Genomic DNA, 26948 nt, shown 5'->3' on the forward strand with positions numbered 1-26948 from the left:
AAGAAACCAGATAATATTCACATTTAAGAAGCTAGAATTAAAGAGTTTAGAATTTTTTTTTCTTAAAAAACGGCTCAAACCGATTCATCGATTATCAAAATAGTTTGCGGTTGATTTAATAGTTGAACTAATCGATTAATCTCTCCAGTTCCAATCCGACATGCCGCTTAAAATCAGAATCAACTTTTTTTGTCAAGTATATTGACACATAAAGGAATTTGAATCTGGTTGTAGGTAGGTCTCAAAATATGTATAAAAGATATTAGACATAAGCAGTACTTTATATTAGGGCAGTCAATCGATTAGAAATATTAATCGCGATTAATTGCGTGATTGTCCATAGTTAATCGTATTAATCACAAATTAATCACACATTTTCGTATCTGTTCAATTGTACCTTAAAGGGAGATTTCCAGAATTCCAGGTTCAGAATGCCCACTTTGTGTGGAAGAAAGAATAAAATGGAAAGAAAAAGATAGGTCTTGGGTTTAAGCCGACTAAGTGTGGACATAGTCTAACATTATGGTCAAACTCTAGCTCTAAACATTTACAGTTACATTTCTTCTGTTGTGCTTTATGAGCTCTGTCTAGAATAGACGCTGCATAACTCAGTGCTGTTTGGCTTACATGGGTCTTTAATTAAGAGCTGACAGAAGGGTGAACCTCTCATTCCAGTCATTTGTACCCAGAATGCAATGCATCAGCGTACTGTACACAGATCAGTTGACTTCTCTCTGAAAGTCATTGATTTCTCTGCCTCTTTTCTGGCTTCCAGCAGCTTGATCTCTGCTCTGCTCTCTAAGAAACTCTGAGTGTCTTTTCTGTTTCAGCCAACTGGCCGGCCGGTCGGGCAGCAGGCCTCCAGCAGCCTGCAGCTGCTGCTGTGAATATAAAGCAGAGTCAGAGTGCAGCGATCAACAGCCCGCTCCATCTGGTACTCAACAAACAGTTAATAGAAGTGTGGACATAAAAAAGACGAGGCGGCGGCTCAGGAACAACTCACAGTCACTTTGAGTCTTTAATGCTTCGGTTTACTCCATTATCTGTTCTACTGACAGCTCACGGTGGCTTTGACCCGCCACAGTACACTGCTGGATGATTGGAACCACTTTCAGTCAGAGAATTTAGACTAAAGCCCTGGTCCCACCAGAAAGTGGCACATGTTCAACAAACGACCACAGTATGTGGTTGTAGATGCTCAGTGACGGAGGGACTACTAGCAGGGCTAGTTGGTGAACTGCTGTAGTTGGTGAGCTAACCGCTAACAAGCTCAGTACATGCTAGCTTTAACCAATCACAATATCTCTTTGAGCTTCGTTCCATTTCCTCTGTACTCTTCAGTTTACTCTCCTGTTTCATTCTGTACATCATTACATTCAATGACGAGTTTCATTAACCGGGAGAAAAGCATGCTAACCGCTTCCTAACTGTCTGTTAGGACGTTTGTTAGCTTAGTTGCTAACGGGACTGTCTGTGAACCATTCCTCTTTTGTGGAGCACATATACTCATGGTGGCTGTAGCTCAGTGGGTAGAGCGGGTCATCCTCTAACTACAAGGTTGGAGGTTTGATCCCCGGTGGTGCCAGACTGCATGGCGAAGTGTCCTTGGGTGAGAGACACTAACCCCAGGTTACTTAAGATGGTTAAATGCAGAGGTCCAATTTCATGTATGTACCTGTATGTACTATGACAAATAAAGGTTTCTTCTACTACCCAGACTGAAGAGGTTAAACAAAAGTGGATGAGTTTGCCATGTTATGATTTGAGCATATTTTTATGCTTTATTAGACAGTTTAATAGCCCACTTTAGAGTCAGGGGAGGCAATAGAATTGGATGTTGTGCATTTGTTTAACTCCGTCAGTATAACTATCATTCAGTTATGATCAATAAAATTAGAAAGCTTTAGGATCTCCCCAGCTCATTTCAGTCTGCTTCTCAGGACAAATTACATTCATACAAGTCAAGAGATTTTGGCAAAAGTAAGCGTTTATTCATATACAATGTTTTATTTTAACCATGTACGCTTATGTTTCTTTCATTCTCTCTCTGTCTCTCTTCCAGATAAAGAAGACATCATTTTTAATAGGTCTTGTTCACTTCTTGTTTATTTTAATGAATGAATACTTGACAACAGTCTTCTAAATTATCATCAAACTATCTCAACTTTTTAAAGTTTTCTCATTTATCCAGCATGGCAATAATAACGCGTTAACGCAAATCATTTCAACGCCATTCATTTCTTGAACGCATGAATGCAATCGATCTTTCGGAGATTGCAACGGGTTCAAAAACTAGAGTGAAGCTACTGGCATCATATGAAACTAGAAAACCTAAGGAATCCATCGGTACCAACCATGTCATACTAGCTTGTCACGAAAGAGGTTAAATAACGCTCCAAACTTTTGCTAAATTTAAGTAAGGCAAAACTGGCATGGTCATTTTCAAAGGGGTCCCTTGACCTCTGACCTCAAGATATGAGTCTCCCCTTTACAGACATGCCCACTTTATGATAATCACATGCAGTTTGGAGCAAGTCATAGTCAAGTCAGCACACTGACACACTGACAGCTGTTGTTGCCTGTTGGGCTGCAGTTTGACAAGTTATAATTTGAGCATATTGTTTTATGCTAAATGCAGTACCTGTGAGGGTTTCTGGACAATATCTGTCATTGTTTTGTGTTGTTAATTGATTTCCAATAATAAATATATACATACATTTGCATAAAGCAGCATATTTGCCCACTCCCATGTTGATACGAGTATCAACATGACAACATGACAAGTATCAACTTGACAAATCTCCCTTTAAGGTATATTTTGAACAGATAAAAAATGTGTGATTAATCACGATTAACTATTTTAATTGATTGACGGCCCTAATAATAATACAATATAGCTTAGCTATAATATATAATAGCTTCTTCCCTTTTGGACTGATTTTGGTCATTGTCAAGATTGCTTCCTTCCATTATGGGTCAAAATTCACCAAAATTAACAGATCATGGCGATTCCAGTGGGAAAAATAGATTTTACCATGAAATTTCACCAATCCCAGTATGACCTGACCTTTATTCTGTTGTCGAAATTAACGACAGATAGAATAATTTATTGTAAAATGTTAGCACAGTGAACACACTACAACCTCCCTCCATGCTGTTCATATGTTAGAGAAGGCTCTTATCTTTCAGAAACAAGCATGTGACAGATAAGATTATTGACAACAGGATCAGACACCAAATGAGAACTTGTGATTCTTATCAATATTTATCCAGAGAGTCACACAGAATTACTAACAAATCCTGAGTCAATGTTTTCCTCAAATATTCACACTGTTTGTACATGAATATTCAGCTTTCCCTCATTATGTATGAAAAAATGTGCCCAAATTTGCTGTTAAACACGGTAGAGTGTGTGAAAATGAACTACTACAAACTAAATGGAGACGCTCTATACAGAGATTAAACCAGGATCAGTTTTATTCACACTCAAACCTGCCTCTCTCTCTCTCTCTCTCTCTCTCTCTCTCTCTCTCTCTCTCAGCTCATACTCATGCTGCTCTCCTTTGTGTTTTTTAAGAGTCAATTCAGAGTCTGTTCGACTGTTTTGGAAGTTACCATGGCAAAAAGAAACAAAAGAAATGCTCCATTGTTGATGATGTTGTTCAGAAGTACCGTGTTGCCTCTCCACAGGGATTACGTTTGAAAATATAATGACAGCTTTGACCGGCTAACTTGACTGTTTAGTAGTGAGGGACCCTTTGGGAGTCAATGGCTGAATGAGTGCTCAATCAAATAAAAACATGTTTTTATGGAAGTATATTGACGACAAAAGATTTAAGAGAGAGCACGAAACAAAACAAAACCGAAATCCCCTGAGCACAAACTCAAAGTGAGAACAGAGTGTCACCTGGAAGTGCCGGGTCATACTGTTAGACCCCCTCTTCTAGTGAGGCCTAGCTGTTGTTTGCTAGGAAATAACACAACAATAGTCACAACACATCTCCTCCTAAAACAGCAGGATTAAACAAATGGGACCGAATATGTTAACTAGTGAGTTTCAGAGCTGCTGGTAATGTCACAAAGCAGTGAATACAGGTAACATAGACAGCAGGCAGGGTCAGTTCAGTGATTTATGAAGGTATAGAAGTTTACTGGTAGGTCCAGATAGGCAGGTCCAGGCGAAGGGGCGATGAAGGACAAATGGAAATGGCAAGTAAAAAAAAAAATATATGGCAAGAAAGCAGCTTAAAGAGGCAAAGTCTTGCCCCTTCCAGTGGACCCCATGGGACCTCATATCAGAAAATAATATGTACGGTAGTCAACAACGAGAGACAAATATATTTTTGATACCGTTTGAATTGCACCATGAATCACACATGTGATTAAGTTTGTCAATTTAAAAGATAATTCTTCAAGTCCAGAAAGTCACAGTGGGTTGAGGTTTGTCGTGGTATCATTTAGTTTGGTGTGACACTGCTCAGTGAACTACATCTCTCGTCTCGCACAATATACACTCACCGGCCACTTTATTAGGTACACCTTGCTAGTACCGGGTGGTCTTCTGCTGCTGTAGCCCATCTGCTTCAAGGTTGGATGTGTTGTGCGTTCAGAGATGGTATTCTGCACAGTGGTTATTTGAGTTACTGTTGCCTTTCTATCATCTCGAACCTCTCTGCCCATTCTCCTCTGATCTCTGACATCAACGAGGCATTTCCGTCCGCACAACTGCCGCTCACTGGATATGTTCTCTTTTTCGGACCATTCTCTGTAAACCCCAGAGATGGTTGTGCGTGAAAATCCCAGTAGATCAGCAGTTTTTGAAATACTCAGACCAGCCCGTCTGGCACCAACAACCATGCCACGTTCAAAGTCACTTAAATCCCCTTTCTTCCCCATTCTGATGCTCGGTTTGAACTTCAGCAAGTCGTCTTCACCACGTCTAGATGCCTAAATGCATTGAGTTGCTGCCATGTGATTGGCTGATTAGCTATTTGTGTTAACAAGTAATTGAACAGGTGTGCCTAATAAAGTGGCCGGTGAGTGCATGTCACCAACACTAGCTAGCTAGCTTACTTAGCTATGCTCCTCGCACAAATGAAACATTATCTCACCTGATGTGTTTTATCAGAGACTCCTGGTCTTTTTATCAGCCAGGAAGAGAGAGAACGATCCGACCTGTTGCTGGTGTGAGTTCATCCCAGTAGGAAACACACAGACATCGTAGCTTCAGACAGAGAGACGTCACTTACAAGACTTTAGGGTGTGTAGTCTTTCTAATTACGCATTTTCACACTCTGATACTTCAAACTGAGACTTTCTTGAATTACAAAATTATGTTTTAAATTGATAAACATCATATGTGTAATTCCTGGTGCAATTCAAACAGGATCAAAAGATTATTTGTCTCTCGCCGTTAACTATCGTTGATATTTTTTTCAGAAATAAGGTCCAATGGTGGTCGCACAGAACACCAATGAAGAGGCCTTGTCTGATGGTGTGATGTCACTTTGGCAGTCCGTACTTGCGACCCTCACGAATGCGGCAATCATAAATCAAGCTTAACTCTCCTGCTGTGTGGGAGTTTGACCCCTCAGGATTTATTATTACGTTTCAAATCCCTCCTGCAATCAGAAGCCTGCTGTTTCCCTCTCGGTGTGTTGTTACGTATCTCAGGTACACATAGTTTTAAAGCCTGTCACCCGTCTGATTTGAACATTAAAGAGCCAGCTGGTTTCTCTGTGTGCGGTGTCTGCAGGCCACCGAGGTGTGTGACGCTCATGTTGAGTGTGTGTGTTAGTGCACGGTGTGATCCCTTGTTTCTCGCAGAGTCTGGCTTCAGTGTTATCTGATTCCCCCGCTGTGTTTGCTCTCAACAGGTTTTTTGTATCATCGGACTCCCCTGCTGTCTATACTCAGTAGGTTTTCATTATCAGATTCCCCTGCTGACTCTCTCTGCACGTCTTCCCCTCTCCTCTCTGTTTTCACCGCTTTTATCTTGACCGTCCAATGAATACAACCAAAAGCTTCTCTCATAAATGTATTCAGTTAATATTAGGTGCTGGACCTTATCAGTTGAACATGATGACATAACCTCGTCCCCAGGCGGGTTCTGTGTTACACAAATTGGTCTGAAACTCCTGCTGTGTAGTAATTCCTTGTTGCTTTGACCCACTTGTTGTAATTAGAAGCACATTTACTCTTGAGTTGAAGGCCAAGAGCCAAGTTTCCATTCAAATGTCATACATGCAAATATTGACAGAATTTACAGAAAAAACAGTAAAAAGATAATGTGCGATTTGCGTTAACGCGTTATTATTGCCATGCTGGATAACTGAGAAAACTTTGAAAAGTTGAGATAGTTTGATGATAGTTTAGAAGACTGTTGTCAAGTATTCATTCATTAAAATAAACAAGAAGTGAACAAGACGTATTAAAAATAATGTCTTCTTGTCTTTCACACTGGTTTTCTCTTCGTCTGCTTGTACCATTCGATTTCGCTCCGACATTTATCTGGAAGAGAGACAGAGAGAGAATGAAAGAAACATAAGCATACATGGTTAAAATAAAACATTGTATATGAAGAAACGCTTACTTTTGCCAAAATCTCTTGACTTGTATGAATGTAATTTGTCCTGAGAAGCAGACTCAAAAGAGCTGGGGAGATCGTAAAGCTTTCTAATTTTATTGATCATGACTGAATGATAGTTATACTGATGGAATTAAAAAAATGCACAACATCCAATTCTATTGCCTCCCCTGACTCTAGAGTGGGCTATTAAACTGTCTAATAGCAGCACAGGTAATTATTATCATATGTACTTACTCGGCGAGATGCCAGGAGTTTCTCCCATCATGCTGCGTAACTCGATTTCTTTCATCCTGATGGAGAGTTCACACATTTCTTTCACCTCGCTCCATGAGGCTGAACCAGGATCCTCTGCTGTGGCACTGAAGACTTCCAGAGGTCTGTAATCAGGCACTGCCAAACAGCCCGATGTCGTCAAGGCTGCTTGAACTCCTTTCTGCCAAGTGGTTGAGCTGTATTGACCAGCGCCGGATTTGCAATCTTTATTAGAAGAGTCTTCAGTGGAACTGATGGTCGGAGAGTTCAGCTCTTTTGGTTTGGGGTCAAAAGGAGCCCAGATTGTCTGGTTTTCTTCTGTATTGTCATGGATAGAGGGGAAGTAACTGACAGCAGCCATGTTGCTCCTTGAGTGCATCATTTCTGGTTAGATTCAAAGTGGAGGGCATCATTAAGAGTTCTAGAAGCAGGAGAGGTTGTATAGGTTCAATAACAAGAAGCCACATAATAGAGTCTAAATGAAAAGAGTCTGCACCTTAGTAGCAAGGATTACTAAATATTTATGGTATTTGGGGGAAATATGCTTGTTTTCTTTCTTGCCAAGATTTGGCTGAGGTGATTAATAACAGCTCTTGCGCTTGCGCAATTCAAACGGGTTGCGCTACACAAAATGGCTCTTGCATAGAAACTAGGGCTTCATCCGAAATCCCATACTATGCACTACGTACTCAACAGGTGTACTATCATTCAACGTACATTTTTGTGAATAAACAGCAGTAGCCTATTTATCTTTTCTTACCCACTTAGCAGTAATTTACGTCGTCACTTCCCGAGAGCCTCCTTGCCGGTTGGAGATGTGTAACCATGGTAACCTGTGCCAACCTCCTGTGACCAAAACGACGGTTTGTGAGAATCAAAGTCTGAATTAATTTAAGTTATATATTATGTCTAGCAAAGTAAAATCTTACAGTTAAACTGAAGCGTTATTGATTTTACAGAGCTGTCCGTCAATGTCCGATTTGAACGTTGTCCTCCCTACTGCACTGCATTGTGGGAATTATGAATTTCGGACGCAAACCAATATGTCCGAAACCTTAGTATAAAACAGGTAGTACACGTATTGCATACTATTTCTGGTGAAATATTACAGTATGCAACGCTTGACACCACGGTGGCATAAATATCCCACAATGCAATGCAGTAGTTATGACAACGTTCATAATGGACTTGACGGACAACTCTGTCACATCAATAATGCCTCAATTTAACTAAGTATAGTATTTCACTTTGCTAGACATAATATATATTTTAAATTAATTCAGACTTTGATTATCACAAATCGTCATTTTGGTCATATGAGGTTGGCACAGGTTACCATGGTTACATGTCTCCAACCGGTAAAGGAGGCTCTCAGGAAGTGACGACGTAAATTACTGCTCAGTGCATCGGAAAAGATCCATACTACTGTTTATTCACACAAGTATGTTGAACGATAGCACACATATTGAGTGTATAGTGCATAGTATGCGATCATAGTTGCCAAGTCTGCTTATCATAAGCGACTTTGGGCTTGTTTTTCTTAAAAGTTGCTTACAAATATTGGTAGTGGGCTTGTTTCTAAAGTGTAGTTGCTTATTTGGGCTCCTGTCTCTCTCCTCTATACCGGTCTAGTTTGCCCTGTTGCAGGATCCATAAACAACACAGATGCTCACCGCCATCGCCGCCGCCACCACTGCCACCACTGCCACCACTGCCACCACTGCCACCACTGCCACCACTCTGTGTTGTTGTTGTGAGACAAATCTCCGTGGGGTTGATGGAGTTTAGATAATAACGCCAGGTACTAAGTGGGCAAAATATAGCAAAAAGTCCAACAAAGACTGGGGAAAAGAGAGCGGACTTAAAGATTGGACTGCCCTCAAGTGGGGGACGATTCGACGGCAGTTTGCTGTTTTTCTAAGTGTGAGTTAGTTGGTTAGTTAACAAGAAGTTATAAGCTAAAAAATAGATGCAAAAATGAGATGAAATGCATGCCATCAAAAATAAATTCTTGCATAAATATGAAGTGATCAAGTGGCCGCCTATCTCTCTCACATTGTGGTAGGTGGGTAAGGTCGCTAGTTTTGGGCGTTTTTTGGGGGGAGAGTTCCTTCTTTTGGGCTTGTTTCTCTCGACCTGGTTGCTTGTTTCTCCCGTGAGATCTGATAACACTGTACGAGATGTAGGACGCAGCCAAAGTCAGTAGTGTCAGCTAGTTTGAAAGGAGCTAGCTAAATAGTTACAGTAGGCTAGCTAGTTATTAAGAACTTTGGGAGGACTTGACGTTCAAACTCTTTAGCTGGAGTCTAGTCCTCCACGTTATGTGGGTAAGTTTGATTCGTAGGTTTAGTCAGGCTAAAACTGGGCAAAAGGAGTAGCAATTTTCCAGAGATAATAACAAGTAAGAGTTTAGCCATTACTACGCTACAGGTGTGTATTTGTGTTGGCTAGCTAAGGCTACGGACATCATGTTGGTGACGGTTCGACCTAGAAGCTGTGACGGACAGCCTTCCTAGAGGGAGTTATTAACCATTCAGCTCCATACATGATGACCAATAGCTGGTTATTAGTCAGCAGCAGGAGAACATGTAGAACTGGAGGAGCAGCTGGCATCAGAGAGGCTCTAAGAAACGGCTTTATTCAACATACAGTACATCAGTACATAGGGACTAAAGGAAGAGGAGGGTTCTGAGGGTGGAGCTGTGATGTAAAACCATCTCTCTCTCTCCCCTTCTATCTCCCTCTCTCCCCTTCTCTCTCTCTCTCTCTCCCTCCTATCTCTCTCTCACCCCTTCTATCTCGCTCTCCCTCCTCTCTATCTCTCCCTCATCCCTTCTATCTCTCTCTCTCTCCCCTTCTCTCTCTCTCTCTCGCTCCTCTCTATCTCTCCCTCCTCTCTCCCCCTTCTCTCTCTCTCTCTCTCCCTCCTCTCTCTCTTTCTCTCTCCCCTTCTATCTCTCTCTCTCCCTCTCTCTCTCTCTCCCCTTCTTTCTCTCTCTCGCTCTCCCTCCTCTCTATCTCTCTCTCTCATCCCTTCTATCTCTCTCTCTCCCCCTCTCTCTCTCCCCCTCTCTCTCTCTCTCCCCTTCTTTCTCTCTCTCTCTCTCCCTCCTCTCTATCTCTCCCTCATCCCTTCTCTCTCTCTCTCTCTCTCTCTCTCTCACGCTCCTCTCTATCTCTCCCTCCTCTCTCTCTTTCTCTCTCCCCTTCTATCTCTCTCTCTCCCCCTCTCTCTCTCTCTCCCCTTCTTTCTCTCTCTCTCTCTCCCTCCTCTCTATCTCTCCCTCATCCCTTCTCTCTCTCTCTCTCTCTCTCTCTCTCTCTCACGCTCCTCTCTATCTCTCCCTCCTCTCTCCCCCTTCTCTCTCTCTCTCTCTCTCTCTCTCTCTCACGCTCCTCTCTATCTCTCCCTCCTCTCTCCCCCTTCTCTCTCTCTCTCTCTCTCTCTCTCTCTCACGCTCCTCTCTATCTCTCCCTCCTCTCTCCCCCTTCTCTCTCTCTCTCTCTCTCTCTCTCTCCCTCCTCTCTCTCTTTCTCTCTCCCCTTCTATTTCTCTCTCTCACCCTCTCTCTCTCTCTCTCTCTCTCTCTCTCTCTCTCCCTCCAGTCGTGTTTTTTGGAGCTCTCTGTTGGAGGTGTAGAGGAGAGGTTTTTCCGTCTCTCTCCTCCAGCAGCCTCCTTCATCTCTTCTCCATCATGGATGTTGGGAGTAAAAGAGTCGCTGGGATTATCGCTCAGGTCGTCCTGCTTCTCTCCAGCTCGTACGGGACAACCGGACAAGGAGAAGGTGAGCAGGCTGGGAGCTTTTCTTTACTTTCTTTACCGGAGGAGGAGACGGAGTGAGTCCGGAGTGAGTCCGGAGGAGAGGCTCTAAACGGGGGCTTCATCCTTCTGTGCCACTGCCTGGACTAATACAAAGCTCCTGCTCTCTGAATGCACTGATATCTCAGCTGTTTGTCTCATGAACTACTCCATCAGTCTGGGAAAGTGCAGAGCTTTGTGTTATCTGAAGGGTTTTGTGTTTCTTGGTTGCGCATCAGCGCCAATAAGGAGAGTTTGATGTGAATAAGGAATTCATTTTGGTGTATTTATTATGAGAACTGGATCAGTTTTAACAAATCACGTTAAGCAGAAACAGAAGTATTTGAACTTTTTAAGCAACGTCCTTGCTTTGTTTGTTGGACTATATTTGAAGACTGACTGTGGTCAGGATTCCTCCTGAAGAGCTGCATTTGAGGATGCTGCTGCTGCACAGAGTGCAGTGTGTGATGTGATTCACACAGCTGGATGTTTGGCAGTGAAAGGTCTCAGCTGTGTATTAGTATCCTCTGTGGGCTGAAAGAAGCATTGTCTCCACTATTAGAAGCCAGCTCATCCACCGTGTGCAGAAAACAAGGTGATCTGTTTTCTTTCTGCTTAATTTGGTGCTCAATGCAGCATGAGGAGCTTCCTGGGACTGTGCCACGTTCACGCATACGCACGCACGCACACACACACACACACACACACACACACACACACACACACACACACACACACACACTCCAGAGAGCAGCCAGAGTGTGAAGGTGTGAGTGAGGGAAAAGGTTCTTTGCAGGTTGGGGAGGTGTGTTTGAGACTGAGATGTTGCTGGTTTGATTGTGTAATGGGGACATTACCAGTTTGTATTCCCTTAAGGGCCTGTTTTGACATTAACATGTGGTCGTTTCAGGTCTGAAGCTGTGTCAGTGTGTGAATAAGTACTGTAGTGGGGCGTTGCTGTTTTGCTTCCCTGGCTGAGAGAGGAGGAGAAAGAGAGAAAGGGGGGTAAATCCAAGAGGAGAGAAACAGGATGAAAGGAGGAGAGAGAGGGCAGTGATGTATGCCGCTATGTAACCGAAACAGATGGCAGGAAAAAGTCCTCCATCCCTCCACTGTGTTATTCTCCTCTTCCACAACACAATGGTCTCTTGTCCTCCTGTTTCTTGGCTTGCCTGCCTTTGCTGTTAAAGACAATGTGACTCGTGCAGAATACTATTTTCATCTTCCTCTTCTCCTCTGCTTCTGTGTCTTTTTTCCCTTTTCTCATCTCTCCTCAAACCCACCCGTGTTGTCTTTCAACCTCTTGAACCCCATAGTTAATACAAACTCATGCTATGCACTCAAACTTTGCTACAACCTGCAGATCTTTATTTCTAGTCTATTTCGAAATCTAGTGGAGTGGAATATATCAGGCTGGATTTTTAAAGAAATGTGTATAAAATGATGCTCAAAGAATATTTACATTTGCCGGGATGGTGTGACTATAAAACATGGAGTCTTGGGTTTTTACTAACTCAGAGTACATGATACTGATAGTGTGGAACAAGATGATTTCCAACCTTCAAGCTGCTTAAAAAGAAACAAACGTGCAGCCTAATCATACAAAAAGTGTTTTAGAGACTGATCTCTGACTGCTGCAGTTTAGTGTTACAACTATTGCTGTAAGATAGTGAGACAATCGGCAAGATGAAGGAAGGATAGAGGAGATGAGGAAGGAGGAGAGAGTGTAGAGTGTATATGAATGCAGTGGCTGTATCTGAAACCACATACTATACTAGTAGTAGGACTATGTACTGATTTGGACAAATTTTCGCATGTAATATGCAAAGAAAAGTAAAATCTCCCGTATGCCAAAAATACCTGGATGTCGTACTGACTCGGAAAAAATCTCCAGTATGCATCGGACCAGTCTACCTCGCCTACTGTATCCCACAATGCAAAGCGCTGGAGCAGTAACGGCTATGGTCACAACAGCAGCAGCAGCCAAACATGGCACATTTTTTCCATTCTGTGTAGCTATTTCATCACTAAATTCACTTCAGAACATTTTTGAGGAGAGAAATCAACTGTGTCGATTTTGAATATTGGCAATTTTACGATATTAGATGGCGAATTGAACATTTGCTCCGACATTTTCGGAGTTTTGGAGCTCCACAAACTGCTGTGACAGCTAGCTAGCGCCTGTCGGGGTCGCCACCTCTCCAGCAGGGTAGTCACGCTCACAGACCGCTATGAGCTGCTGGAGCTCTCTCTAGAGACCGGTCTGTAGACAAGAGACTTTTATTACCTTGTTGACGGATAGTTTTTCACAACACAAATGTCTATTAAAAAATTAACGTGAATCTGTGTTTATCTGCCTTTTTTGGAGTTGAACAGCTCCACAATGGCCCGCCGGCGTAGCTCGCTGGAGAGCCGTCCAGTGACGCTCACAGACCGGCTACAGAGCAGCAGAGTGGCGAGGGAAGAGGAGAGGGAAGAGGAGAGGAGAGAGAAGAGGAGAGAGAAGAGGAGAGGGAAGAGGAGAAGAAGAGGAGAAAGAAGAGGAGAGAGAAGAGGAGAGGGAAGAGGAGAGGAGAGAGAAGAGGAGAGAGAAGAGGAGAGGAAAGAGGAGAGGGAAGAGGAGAGAGAAGAGGAGAGGGAAGAGGAGAGGGAAGAGGAGAGAGAAGAGGAGAGGGAAGAGGAGAGGAAAGAGGAGAGGAGAGAGAAGAGGAGAGGGAAGAGGAGAGGAAGAGGAGAGGGAAGAGGAGAGAGAAGAGGAGAGAGAAGAGGAGAGGGAAGAGGAGAGGGAAGAGGAGAGAGAAGAGGAGGGGGAAGAGGAGAGGAGAGGAGAGGGAAGAGGAGAGGAGAGAGAAGAGGAGAGAGAAGAGGAGAGGGAAGAGGAGAGAGAAGAGGAGGGGGAAGAGGAGAGGAGAGGAGAGGGAAGAGGAGAGGAGAGAGAAGAGTAGAGGGAAGAGGAGAGAGAAGAGGAGAGGGAAGAGGAGAGGGAAGAGGAGAGAGAAGAGGAGAGGGAAGAGGAGAGGAAGAGGAGAGGGAAGAGGAGAGGGAAGAGGAGAGAGAAGAGGAGAGGGAAGAGGAGAGGGAAGAGGAGGGGGAAGAGGAGAGGGAAGAGGAGAGGTAAAGAGCAGCCTCTGACGGGTCAGAGAGATTCCTGCTGAGACAACATGACCCTTTTTAACATTCCTCTAATATCTGGAGGGAGATCAGTCCACTGTTTAGTTTCTGTAACTGAAAAAGCAATGTTGTGGATCATGTTTGATATTTACCGTCTCCCCTCGTTGATGATGCTGTCTCACTTCACCGTGAGCTGTTAGAATAAATTGTATAAGGGGTGGTGAAGATAAACCATACAGTATCTTATAGAGTAAACATTGGTCACAAACAAAAAAAATCTAATTTGTATTTTTCGATGATATTGCAATAGTGGTACAAGTTAATTTTTTTGTCCAGTGCTTTAAGAGCTTGTTTAAAGGCTATAACCTGGCCTAGCATACTGCAAAATAAATCACTTTCAGTTTCATACTGCATACTACTGAGGAACGCAGTAGTATGCAGTATATACTGTATACTGCAGTATATACTGTACACTGCATACTGCGTTCCTCAGTAGTATGTAGAAGGCGGTTTCCAATACAGACAATATATTCTGTCAGCAGAGTATAGTTCCTCATCCGTCCTTCCTCTATTCCACCATGAAAGAAACATCTACAGTCTGATACTCTCTATTTTCCCTCCAGCTGTTTCTGACTCAGATCTGCTGCAAACTTTCAGCCCTCTCCTTTCTGACTCGTCTTTCTCTTCCTCTAGTTTCCTGTCAGCTTCTTTCCTCTTTTTTTATCCTCCCAATACATTTGTCTCCATTACATTTCATACCCACTATCTTCCTCTTTCCTCTCTTCAACCTGATCTCTGCCCTCCTGCTGCTGTGTCGCTCTTTCTGCTCAACTCTTCCTCTTCTCCTTCCTCCTCCTTCCTTTCTTGTCTCTATACCTACCGGTATATATTTTTCATGTTCACATCCCTTAATCTTTCTCTGCATGTATTCTCTCTCCTGCTGCTCACTTCCTTGTAACAATGTAGTTTCATCTAAAGGTGTTTGCATTTGGTTTCAGCTGATCAGGTTTGGGAATGTTTTGTGATACTGTTACAACTTATCGCTGTCAGTATTTAACATATTTGCATCTTTAGTATTTGTGTATCAAACAAAAACCTTCTCCTGAAACAGAATGCCCAGTGGTTACTTTGAAACAGTTTATTTAAAGGTGCTAAATGTAATATTCAGAGCATTATTATAGCTAGCTATTAGAAGCTTCAACCTCCAAATCACTATTTGAATGCTTCAATTACATTTGTTTTTGTTTTTATTTAAATGTATTTATATATACACATAAGTATGTAATTATAATGTATAAATCCCCAAATAGACCAGGAAATAAAGAATAATGCCACAACATTATTTATTGAAGAGGTGCTCGTGTGAACAGTAATGTGGCAGTGGCACCGCCCCGGGCATTGAAACGGGGGTGATGGAGACAGACGGACAGAAGAACATGTCAGCTTGCTGTGCTGCATTGCTCTGCGAAGCTTTGAATACCTTTGAATATTTCTCAACGAAGCTTCGAAGCCCAAAAAATGGTATTTGGGACAGCCGTAATGTAAAGATATAGAGGAGTAATGTCTACCTGAGCAGAGAATGAAATCACTCTCCCTTTGTGTGTGTTGTGATCCGAGCTTCTCTGTGCTTTGTTTACACAGCCGGTCCAGCTTTGCGTGGGTTTTAGTGCATGTGAGCCCCTGTGTGTGTGTGTGCCCCAGTGGCTAGCTAATTGCCGCTGCTCTGCACCACGCTCATGCGGCGGTTGACGCTGATAATGCCATCTCAACCCACTGCGTTGGGATGACAGTCTCAGTTTGGTTGGTGTGCATCTCGGCTCATCTGTGAGGCTCTGAGACAGTTACCCATAACACCTCGCATTGCGTAGCTTCAGCTCATTCTCATGTCAGGGTGTCAAATACTGACAGAGGACAGGAGGAAGGGCTGATACCATAAAAAATGGATTTAAAGGGCAAACAACAGCATTGTTTTGCATTTTGTGTCTTTTGAATAAAAGGCTATTTTTTCAGTCATATATTTTCATCATTTAAGTTTTGTTAAAATTCTTGTTATAATATTGTATCGTATCGAGATCGTGAACCCAATATTGTGTATCGTATCGTATAGTGAGCTGAGTGAATCGTCACACCCCTATTATCTGCAGGTTTCAGTCTGTTCTCACATGGACTTGTTATCATGTCAGAGGTGGACAACACTGAATGATCAACATGAATATGTCTTTTGGTGCAGTTCTTGTTGCAATCAGTGTTTTCTGCTGTCTCTCCTATTTAGTTTTCATTTGTCTTTCCTTGCCTTGACCATTCTCTCTCTCTCTTTCTGTATCTGCTTATCTGTCCATCTCGCTCGGCCTGACCCAGCAGCACGCTCATCATGCACAGACCATAAACCACAGCAGCATAATAAGTTAGGAATGCAGAGGTGGAGGGATCCCAGCCTTCACATCTCCTTCCCCCTCTGCAGACAGCTCACTGTTCATCCTGGAGATGGTACTAAATAACAACAAAATAGAAATACAAATTTGAACAGCCACAGATGGCGCTCTGATAACTTGTTAGCCGGAGCAGCGAATAAGTGAGCCGCTAGTGATGAGATTCATGGAAGTCAGTGTGTGAAGCGAGCTGCCCCGCAGGGCCATAAAGTCACTCTGCGTTTAATCGCCTTCCGCTATTACAACATGAAAGAGTCACTGTGTGTTCAGCGGCTCAGAGACCGGCAGCCAAATGGCTAAAATGTGAACAAAAATGTGCCTTTGAGCTGCCAGAAACATTGATTTCCTGTTTTACTCATTTGGTGCTGCAGGTTCGTTTAGGTGTTCTTTACACTTCTTTTCTCTGAGGAAAAAGCAAAATGATTCCTTGAAGGCTTGAAAAAGCTATTAGCAAATGTATCTTGTGGTTTTAGTTCAGTTTTGTGTGGTGGTTTACTTTTCCTATTTCTCCAGATAGCGTATAGTAAGTAGCTAATATAAACGCTGTAACATTTAAGAATAGGGTGACTGTTGTACAGCTCAGGTGATGCAACAGGTTGGCCATTAATCCAGAGCTCCAGAGTGCGACCATTTTGGTTGCATATGCGCCCAGAAATCTGTCAAGTGCGACTACATATTTTCATTTGTCGCACCGGTGCGCTTGACATTTAGCAGGTTTGTGTGAAACTGCGCCCTGTACTCCTCCTCGAGCGACATCACAACCACAAAACATACCGATAATTTGAAGTAGACTGTTGTTGTTTTTTTCATCAAGAAAAATGTTCTGGTCCCATTACACCTGTCTGTGGCCCTGAGCGGCCCAGACCAGACCGACCTCCCGCAAATCACAAACCCACCTGTCTCCCTGGTCCCCAGTGAGATGCTTAATCCTGCTCGGATTCATTTCACAATTGGGAAGTGCAAAAAGTCTGTGTGTGACACTATACGCTACATTTAAAACCACGAGACAACTTTACTGCAGATTTCTTTTCTGCTCCGGTGATCGCCAAAAAGGTGATCTGCTCTGAGCGGATCTCTCTTTGGGGCCGTAAATATGCCGCGTCTAAAAACGTGTAGAAAACGCCAGCTGTGCCGCTTTTCTTTCTTTCCAATGTGCTTGGGAGGTTGCGCTCCTGTCGTGCCTGTCGTTACTAAGCAACCAAAACGTGCATGCTGTGATGACGATGATGATGAAGTTGCGGTATTTTAGCAGGAAGCCGCACTGACTAAACTAAACAAAGACAAAACAAAGATAAATGCATTTACAGCACCGTGAATCCCTCACAGTATCCATTTCTCTGTCAGTTTGACTGACCTTTCAACCGTCCCCGGACAGAAAGGGTCTCGGTAGTCCTGCTCAAAATGATCAACTTCTCCTCCACATATTTACGGTAGACTAATATTCACGGAAGAAAAAAAAAGATATCTGCCTGCTGTGATTGGTCGTTCCTTGTCACATGACATGTGGTGCGCGTTGCAGCATTGGCTCCTCAGACACTGTATACTTCCAGCGGCCTTCTGATCCAAGATTGTCTGCGGAGATGGCCTCATCTGACTCCAAAAACATTTATCTGCACCTTTAGTCCTGTTAACAATCAACAATTTACATAATGTGTTAAGAAATTACAAATGTCTGTGGTTACTGACAAAAAAGGTGAGGCTTAAAATGTATTACTGCAGCGCCAGGAGACGCGGTGTGCACCTACATTTTGCATTCTTGATCATTCAACCTGTGTTTCTCATCAGATAATGATAAGATCAAATTTAATGTGAAATAAATTTGACTAAAATGACAGAAATGTTCAATATAATCTGATGACTAAACAGGATTTAGATTAAGTAAAAAAAAAAATAGTTGACAAAATTAAGAGAGAAAACATTTTGACTAAAATCTAATGACTATTTGGTGACGAAAACATTTTGAGTTGTCGTCGACTAAAACTAGGAAGGATAAAAATGACTAAAATGTGACTAAAACTAATAAACATTTTTGTTTGAAGACCAAAATTAAAACTGGTGCTGATGCACTTAAATGTAATGTATGCTACCAGTGTAAAAGGTGAGTCTGGAGCCCTGCGTTATTCAGAGTGTTGGTGGTTTGATCCCCAGCTCCTTATGTACAAATGTTGCTCTTGAGCAAGACTGAACCTGCTAATAAGTATGAGTGTAAGTAGGTATGTAAAGAGATGTATTGTATAAACAAGGGCATGCCTGTTCTGTTGTGGTGGAGAATACACTGGGAAATGTAGGACTTTTCCCAGGATGCAGAATGTGGAAAGTAGTGATATGATATCTCTTTGTCAGGTTGAGAGTTAATGCATTATATAAGTGATGTGTCACAGACTAATTATTGGAGAGATCTATGAGATCTCACAGCTTCTCTCTGTGGAGTTTTCATTTCCAGATGTGTCTGTGTAACCCGAGGCTGACAGTCTGCTGAGAGATGCATGTTCAGGTTTTACCAAGTTAAATTAAAGACCTGTTTAATACCACATAGAATGCAATTTAATACGATCATACAGGCCAAAGTATGATGGAAAACCAGACGGGATGATATGGACTAGAATGATTTCACTACTTCCCCAGCAGTATATAATAATAATTCCTGATGATTTCATTTATTAGATTAATGCAACCTGGCCCTGGATAAACAGCAGGAAAACGATAGATCGATTAAACAATTAAATGAAATTAAAAATTAAAAAAAAGAAACAGCAAACGTGTTTAACAGATCTTCCCTGAATAACAATAATAACAGCATTAGTGGTTTCTTTCATCAGGGATGGCTGTGTTTCCTTTTTCTTTACTGTTTATTGCTTCTCTGCTGCATCTCTAATTGTGCCCCAGAAAGTTTTGTTGTCTTATAACTTGTTTTGTTCTGATTTATTTCACGGTTCCTCCGAGCACTGCAGTGCTTTGAATTTATGTCCGTATTAATTATTGGATTTAATTAGCTTTGCTGTATTATTATTTGCTGTTAGCTGGTGGTTTTCCTCAGATGCCTTCAGAAAGCCTCCTGATTCTTTGATTAATTTGCTTTTACCGCTTTGGATTTCAACCGCTTCTGAACATATGTACGTGCTATGTTCCAAACTCCTCAGCCGTGAGCCTTGTTGTGATGCAAGAAGAGAGTAGTGTCTTTGGTTGTACAAAATGTTACACAATATTTCTGCACTTATGACGACCCCCACTGACAAAATGCATCCTCTAGCCCCTAACTACACATACCTAAAAACTAAATCTAAACTTAAACTTACAGTGAGAAACTTTTAACTGGTTATGAAACCGTCTCAATTTAATACTGATGTCTCTAAATTACTACATAAGGAAACGAGACCATCGGCGAGAAGATTGGCTATATAGCTCAGAGCTCCAGCGGGAGATGGAGAAGCCCCAGTTTCCGAGCACCAGACTCCCTTTAGAAAACCTCTCATTTTACTGCAACAGGGTCTGACTTTCTGCCAGGCTCAGTCCTGGTTCTGGTTCTCCCGTTCCTCCTTTCCCTTCAGTGGGTCCAGCAAAATGGCCTGGGCCTCCAGCAGTGAGATGAAGCTCTGCTCCTGGCCAGAGGAGGAGCCGCTGCTGCCAGGCCTGGACCTCTCCACCTCCCGCCGGCGCTCTGACTGCAGGCCGAAGGCGGCAGCAAAGCCTGATCTGGGTCTGTCTCGGGCTGGTCGCTGCCAGAGGCCCTGCTAGAGGCCCTGCTAGAGGCCCTGCTAGAGGCCCTGCTAGAGGCCCTGCTGGAGACTCTGCTAGAAGCCCTGCTAGAGGCCCTGCTGGAGGACCTGCTGGAGACTCTACTAGAGGCCCTGCTAGAGGCTCTGCTGGAGGCCCTGCTGGAGGCTCTGCTGGAGACTCTGCTGGAGGCCCTGCTAGAGGCCCTGCTAGAGGCCCTGCTAGAGACTCTGCTAGAGGCCCTGCTAGAGGCTCTGCTGGAGACTCTGCTGGAGGCCCTGCTAGAGGCCCTGCTAGAGGTCCTGCTGGAGACTCTGCTAGAGGCCCTGCTGGAGGCCCTGCTGGAGACTCTGCTAGAGGCCCTGCTGGAGGCCCTGCTGGAGGCTGAACTGAAGGAGTATCTGGTGAACCTACATAATTTCGTCTGATTTTGATCCGACTCGATGGCACCAATGACAAGCATTAAGAATAACTATGTAGAAATAGCCAACCTCCTCGCTGATGGTCTCGTTTACTTCTGTAGGTCATATAGAGGAATCAGTATTAAATTGAGACAGTTTTCTGTTCTTTAACTCTCAAACAGCCACTTCAAAAAGTGCATAAAGACCAAAATGTTCTTTCTTATCAAAAATGCCAACACTTTTAAGGTCTAAAACTCAAATTGGTCTTCTTGAAAAATTTACAATTATCTTTTAGCTAGATTTATGGCTGTTAATCTTTACACACAATTCTGCAACTGCTAGATGTATTGTGTGTTGACTATATATATTTTGCAATCCTCACTGCAGTAAAAATAATAATAAAAAAAAATTAGAATAAATTATCAAGTAGCTTTTAAATTAAATTCCTAAATCAAAAAAATCTTAGAATTAAATCTTGCCGTTTCATCTAATCCATCAGTGAAGTACATCTCTAACGTGTTAAGTTTAAAGTCACTTACACTTAATTTCCCTGAATGCCTCTCAAAATCGTTCTCAGCATCTTGTTGTCTGGTGTTCAGTGTATGTGTAGGTGGATGGATTAAATGTGATGAAGCACTGAGCTTCCAGTAGAGAAAAGATAAGATTGTAGAGAGAGAAGAAACAATGTCACAGCGTGCTGTTCCCAGTTGTTCAAATTATAATAAGGCTTTTGAAGAGGCTCCTTTGGGTGCAAAATTGGTCTCCCACGTCTTCTATGATGGATTTCTCTGTGTGTGAATGCTGAACATTGGTGCAAAATTGAGAATCTTGAAAGAAGCTCTTGCTGTTTAATTGTGTGGAGCTAAACTTATAATTAAAGTAGGGATGCACCGATACCGGATTGGATATCGAGGATAGCGATAAGTTAACGCTCCCGGACGGTGAACTGGGGACTGTCTTGTGCTGATCTTTTAAATTCCATCTATTCAATTCAATTCTATGTTAAAGGGACTGTTTGTAAGAATCAGAAATTGCTTTTTAACAGCGACACCTGTGGCCGTTAAGTCAACGAAAGTCAGCGTCCTGTTCCATGTGCTCGCACAAGCAACAGGCCGCGGTCGGGGGGCTGGAGCAGGAAGAGTTGACACTGTTTAACAGACGGTCTTCACTAGATAGAACTTTGTGGTTTTGGTGCTTCCGTGTAGTTTGTGTTGCCGTCTTGTCTGAACAGCGTAGCCACACGCAAGTGCGCATGAGACACCGACCTGCAATGATTTATACGTGTAAGAAGTTACAAACAGTCCCTTTAATATACTAAATACATTCTATACTGGATTTTCGATTCCTGCTTAAGTTTTGACCATTTTGTTGTATGTAGCATTAAAAAGCATTACATTTTGATGATCTTTTACCAAGTTTCTGGTGTACAATTTATTATTTTAATAATAAATAATAATTCAGTAAATTTATATCTATATATTTATTTGTTATATTTAGTTTTACAAAGTTAGGAAAGCAATGTATAAGTCAAGCCTGATGTCACCTTACACATAAAAGAATGATCCCAGTCACTTCCACTCAGTGAGGCATACAGCTTATTAATTAAACACTAGTATCAGATCGCTACTCGGTATCAGTTGATACCCTAAGCCCAGGTATCGCTATCGGTATGGGGACTGAAAAAGTCTGATCGGTGCATTCCTAGATTAAAGGTGCTTGATATGAAATTCAGAGCATTTCTGTTACCTCCACACAGCTCTCAACATGGCGACGGCTGAGTGGGTGGCTCGCAGCTGATGGTGCTAACAGTGTTAACAGTGCATTCAGCAGTGCTGACAGAGCTAACAGTGTTTAGCTGAGGGGGGACTGGAGGCTGGGCGCTATGCTTCCATGACAATGCTGTTGGTCGGGAAGGCGTTATCAGCTGTAACTGCCGTATAATGGCAGTGCAGATTGGCAGCCGTGAGCTAGCCAGTTTGGACCGGACCATTCTTGTGAACGCAACATTTAAGGAACACCTAGAGGGAATTTCTTCAAATTTGGCACAAACGTCCACTTGGACTGAAGGATGAACTGATTGGAATTTGGTGGTCAAAGGTCACCGTGACCTCACGTCTGTGCCATTCTTGTAATATCTCGGGAACGCCTTGAGCGAATTTCTTCAAATTTGGCAGAAACATCCTCTTGGACTGAAGAATCAACTGATGACCTTGCGTCCATCCCATTCCCATGAACGCAGTATCTCAGGAAAACCTTGAGGCAATTTCTTTAAGTTTGGCACAAACGTCCACTTTGACTCAAGGATGAACTGATTAGAATTTAAGGTCAATGTGACCTCACAAAACAGGTTTTTAGCCATAACTGAAGAATATGCTCTTTATGACAATTTCACACAAATGTGTAATAGGATAAAATGATGAAGTGATGACATTTTTGACAGACATGGATGTAAACTGCAACTTGACTGGTTGGCGGAGGCATACAACTGTGAGGCGGTAATTTTAGTTGATTACTGAAGCATTTTTCTATAAATCTTTTACACATTTGACCATTTCCTGTCATTACATTTAGCAATGTTTTAGTGTTTTGTTGATATTTTCTAAGTTATTACAAGTAGTTGAACCTTTGGTTTCATCCAGTTGAGTAGAGGTGTCACAGAACAACTTGTCATCATACTGTGTAAAGTTTTTAATAAACATCCAGGAGACAGAGCAACATTATCATTTATTTGGAGTTCTGTTCCACCTGTCCAATATTTGCTCTTTTTTACCTCTGTTTTTGGTCTCCACCATCTCCTGAGGAAAATATCTGTCTCTTTAGCTGCTAAATGCTTCACTATGTTCAGCAGCTAGTCACTAACTTTGTCTAACTGCTGATAGTGAACCAAAACAGTAAAGCTGTAGTCCGGAAAAAACAAAACAACAAGTTAAAAGAGGCTAAAACGCTCAGTATAGCTGAGAGGAACTGCAGAGACAAGTGATAATTATCTGTGCATCGTCAACGAGCAACTCTTTTCACATTACACAATCATTTGACCTATTGTTTGTGTAAAAGTATTATTCAGGAGAAAACAGAATACAACACTCAGGAAACTATTAATTCAGTTCAACGATCTTCACAGTGATGCCACATTTGCAAGATTAAAATAGTTCCAATAGAAACCACTAATGAATATAAACAAGAAGGTCTTAATGCAGACATATGCTGCAGGGACTACAAGAATCATCATATCGGTGTGATTGTATGCATCAAAGGGTTAAATCAGGCATTTATGAAGTGCTTAAAAGGTTATTTGAAAATATCGTGATATAAATCACGTAACACGATATAGCTTAAAAATATCGCAATATTATATTTAGGCCATATCGCCCAGCCCTACCCTTGAGGTGATCTCATGAAACAGATATAGAAACTGAAGTCGTTATTGACAGAGGAGGATTCAGGATGGATGGATAAGGAGAAGACTTGTGTGCTCCCTGTGAGAAAGAAAACAAGAATGAGAAGATGAGAGGAAATACAATTGTAATGTTCCTTGTGGGGTAAATGGGTCAACAAACAACACGCACAAAATCTAATAGATAAAACTGTAACAAAACCCCAAAATACTTCACACTTAATGGAAAAAGTGGTGTCTAACTCTTCTATTAGTTGTCAGAAAAGGGGAATGGCTGTGGATTGCAGCCTGCTTTGCCTGATTAGATAAGTACAAGGGCAACAGTGATAATTATTGTGCTGAATGGAGGATGAATCAATACTTAGCAGATTAACACTGACCTCTTCAAAGGTGAAGGATGGCCAGATAAATAGACCGACATTTTACATTTAAGAAAGTAAATTACAGTTGAGGGTTTGGATTGAGAGGACAGATGAATGAACTTATTGTCATCAGAAGCTGCAGAGAGCCAAATTAAAATCTTATCACCTGAATGTAAAAAGCTTTGGTACCCGTAGGAGTATCTGCCATTTAAAAGCCATAACCAAAAACAAACACACCTCCCCGAAACCAATAACTTGTCCTTCAGCCATTTATTCCCCAAAGAGCTCACCTATAGTACATCATTCACTTAATAATCGTTCACGCTGACTTTTCTCTCCACATTTCATTTGTTTCCAGAGCCAGGGGCAAGGTCTGGCTGAGGCTGTTTATCAGAGTGAAATGAAGGAGCTGAAATACGTCCTGATATGTTTGATATTTGTGTTTCTTTGCTCACAATAATTCAGCATCTGAGCAGCAAGGCTTAAATCACTACTATAACTGGAGCTGCTTTTCATCCCTGTTTAATACAGACACTGTATATATTCAGATTATGCTGAAATGCTCATATCAGGTGTGACAAATCAAAACAGTACAGTGAAATATGAACTCGTAAATAGCAGCGATTAAACACTATACCTTCAGAGAAAGCTGCTGCACTAAAGCGTCGTCATTTTGTTGCTACCTTGTTGGCCATATGCAAACAGCTTTAGGTTACAGGAACACTGATTTGTCATCAATATTTCTCTGTCAGCTGCATTTGTTGCATTATTTGGTGAATCATTTGAATGGCTCTCCCTGGTGTCTAAAACAGAATATGGAATTAAATAAAGACTGGAGCTGTGTCTCATTTGGGATACTTCCTTCAGTACCCTTCCATGTGGTACACTGTGTGCACTATGTACATAGTAGGGTTGGGTAGCGTTCACATGTGAACGGATACCGGTACCCAACAGTGCTTTATCTATCAAACAAAAATGTAATTTCAGTTGTGCAAATCAGTCCTAACTTCTCATTTTCAACATTGTTATTTTTTATTTAGAACATTTTGTTAGTTATTCAGAAATAAAAACTATAAAAAGTCAACTATAAAATAATAAAACCCCTCCCTCCTCTCCTCTCCCAAAGCCATCCTACAACCTGTCAGTCTGTCACCAGGGCATAGCCTGACACACACATCAGATACACACACTGTTGTGTGTGTCTGGGAGGAAGCACATGTGAGACGTGTTGCCTCGAGCTTTGAAAGGTGTATCTTAAACTACCCTCACCGCTTTTTGCTCACCAGTCACCAGCCCCTAGGAAGAGCGCCGGTCGTCGATCCCGACTTTAGTAGTGGCCAAACGGCGGTACTGCAACTTCCGTGTCCGTCACGTGATGCATCGGGCCCAAAAAGACTTTTCCCCATAGACTTACCTTGGGAAAGAGACGTCTGTAACTCAGCAGATAATTTTTTTTGAGGTGAATCAACTCCCCAGTAGGAACACTGTGATAGTCCTTATTTACAAAAATAAGTTTTATAAGTTGTAAAACGCAGTATTAGCTGAATCCAGAGTTATTTCCCTTCCTCCATTCATGTGAGTGAAACCCAGACCGAGGCTGGAGCGCCAAGCCGTGGCGACGGCATGATGGTAGGACCCCGTGACCAAGTCATGTGACCGAGCGGACGCTACTCCGGCAATCATCTTGGATGCTACTCCGCCAATCATCTTGGACGCTACTCCGCCAAGATCCGGGTAAGTAGAGCCAGTTAGGCTTCATTCGCCAATGAGCAACTCTCATAGGAATGCCTGGCGCCCCGCCTCCAACGCTGGATCCAGTTCTTTTAATACATCCATGACCAGTCACTGTGACTCAGGAAACACGTGTGGCTCCGCCACAGTTCATACTCTATCAGGAAGCAGACGGAGATGCCGGGTGGGGCTGCTGGCTAGGCTAAAGAAGCATCCATACAAACCACCGCTACCAAGCATCTTTCTCTCTAACGCCAGATCCATCGTTCACAAAATGGACGACTTGGAGCTACAGAGACTGCTGCGTGATGTTAATGACGGAGACCTGGCTTCACCCGCTGCTGTGCAGCTAGCAGGCCACACAATCCACCGCCTGGAGCAAAGCAAAGACTGGTACAGTAAGAGCAACGGGGGACGGACTCTGTATTGATGTGCATAATGGCTGGTGTACAAACAGCCGAATCACTGACAGTCACTGTTCCCCTGATTTAGAGGCTCTGTCAGTGATGTGGCGACCCATCTATCTGCCCAGAGAGCTGACAGTAGTAATTATTACAGCTGTCTATATTCCACCTGTGGGTCTGTGTCTAATAAGCTATCTGATACCTTTAATGTTATGTAGCAAGAGTGAACTTTACTAGAGTGTTGTTGTTTACCTTCTGAAACCAATGTTCATTTTGGGATGGGATTTATGCAAAAGTCTAAACCAAGTCAAAGTTCTTGTTGAATGTTCATACTTTGCAGAATTGCACACTTGATTAAAATCTGTTTGGCATTAATGATCTGTTATTCTTTTTCCTTGTTTTATTAGCTTATAAAGCTGGATTTTTTTAAATGGGGAAATTAGTTTGGTTGTAACGTTCAGTAACTTGCTAAATTGTCTTTAAAACCAGCTTGGAAAGAAATCGTTATAAGATCGTGGATCGTGATCCTGCCTGAAAAAATGGTGATATGATATTTTCGCCATATCGCCCAACCCTAATTATGAGTACACCTTCTGGGTACTCATAGTGCGCTGCATTTTGCCAAACTACTGTGTGAACGCACTAAGTACAGAAAAAAGTGAATTGAGACACAGCAAGAGTTTCTGTTAGCTAAGCTCAGCTCTCAGCAGCTAATTCCCAATCGTCTCTGCAATACTTTTTGTCCTTGGGAGATACAGTAT

At 42.4% G+C, this 26948-nt stretch overlaps 1 protein-coding gene across 1 annotated transcript in view; it reads left to right on the plus strand.

The window, feature by feature from the left end:
- The first annotated feature begins 10419 nt into the window (after window positions 1–10419).
- LOC119498674 (contactin-associated protein-like 4) overlaps window positions 10420–26948 on the plus strand; it is a 159533-nt gene continuing 143004 nt past the window's right edge. Inside the window, exon 1 of the mRNA XM_037787719.1 lies at window positions 10420–10627. Within this exon, the coding sequence (XP_037643647.1) occupies window positions 10537–10627 (91 nt within the window). The 5' untranslated portion in view covers window positions 10420–10536. The remainder of the gene's footprint in view (window positions 10628–26948) is intronic.

This window comes from Sebastes umbrosus, chromosome 12 (assembly GCF_015220745.1).
Source record: "Sebastes umbrosus isolate fSebUmb1 chromosome 12, fSebUmb1.pri, whole genome shotgun sequence".
NCBI lineage: Eukaryota > Metazoa > Chordata > Actinopteri > Perciformes > Sebastidae > Sebastes > Sebastes umbrosus.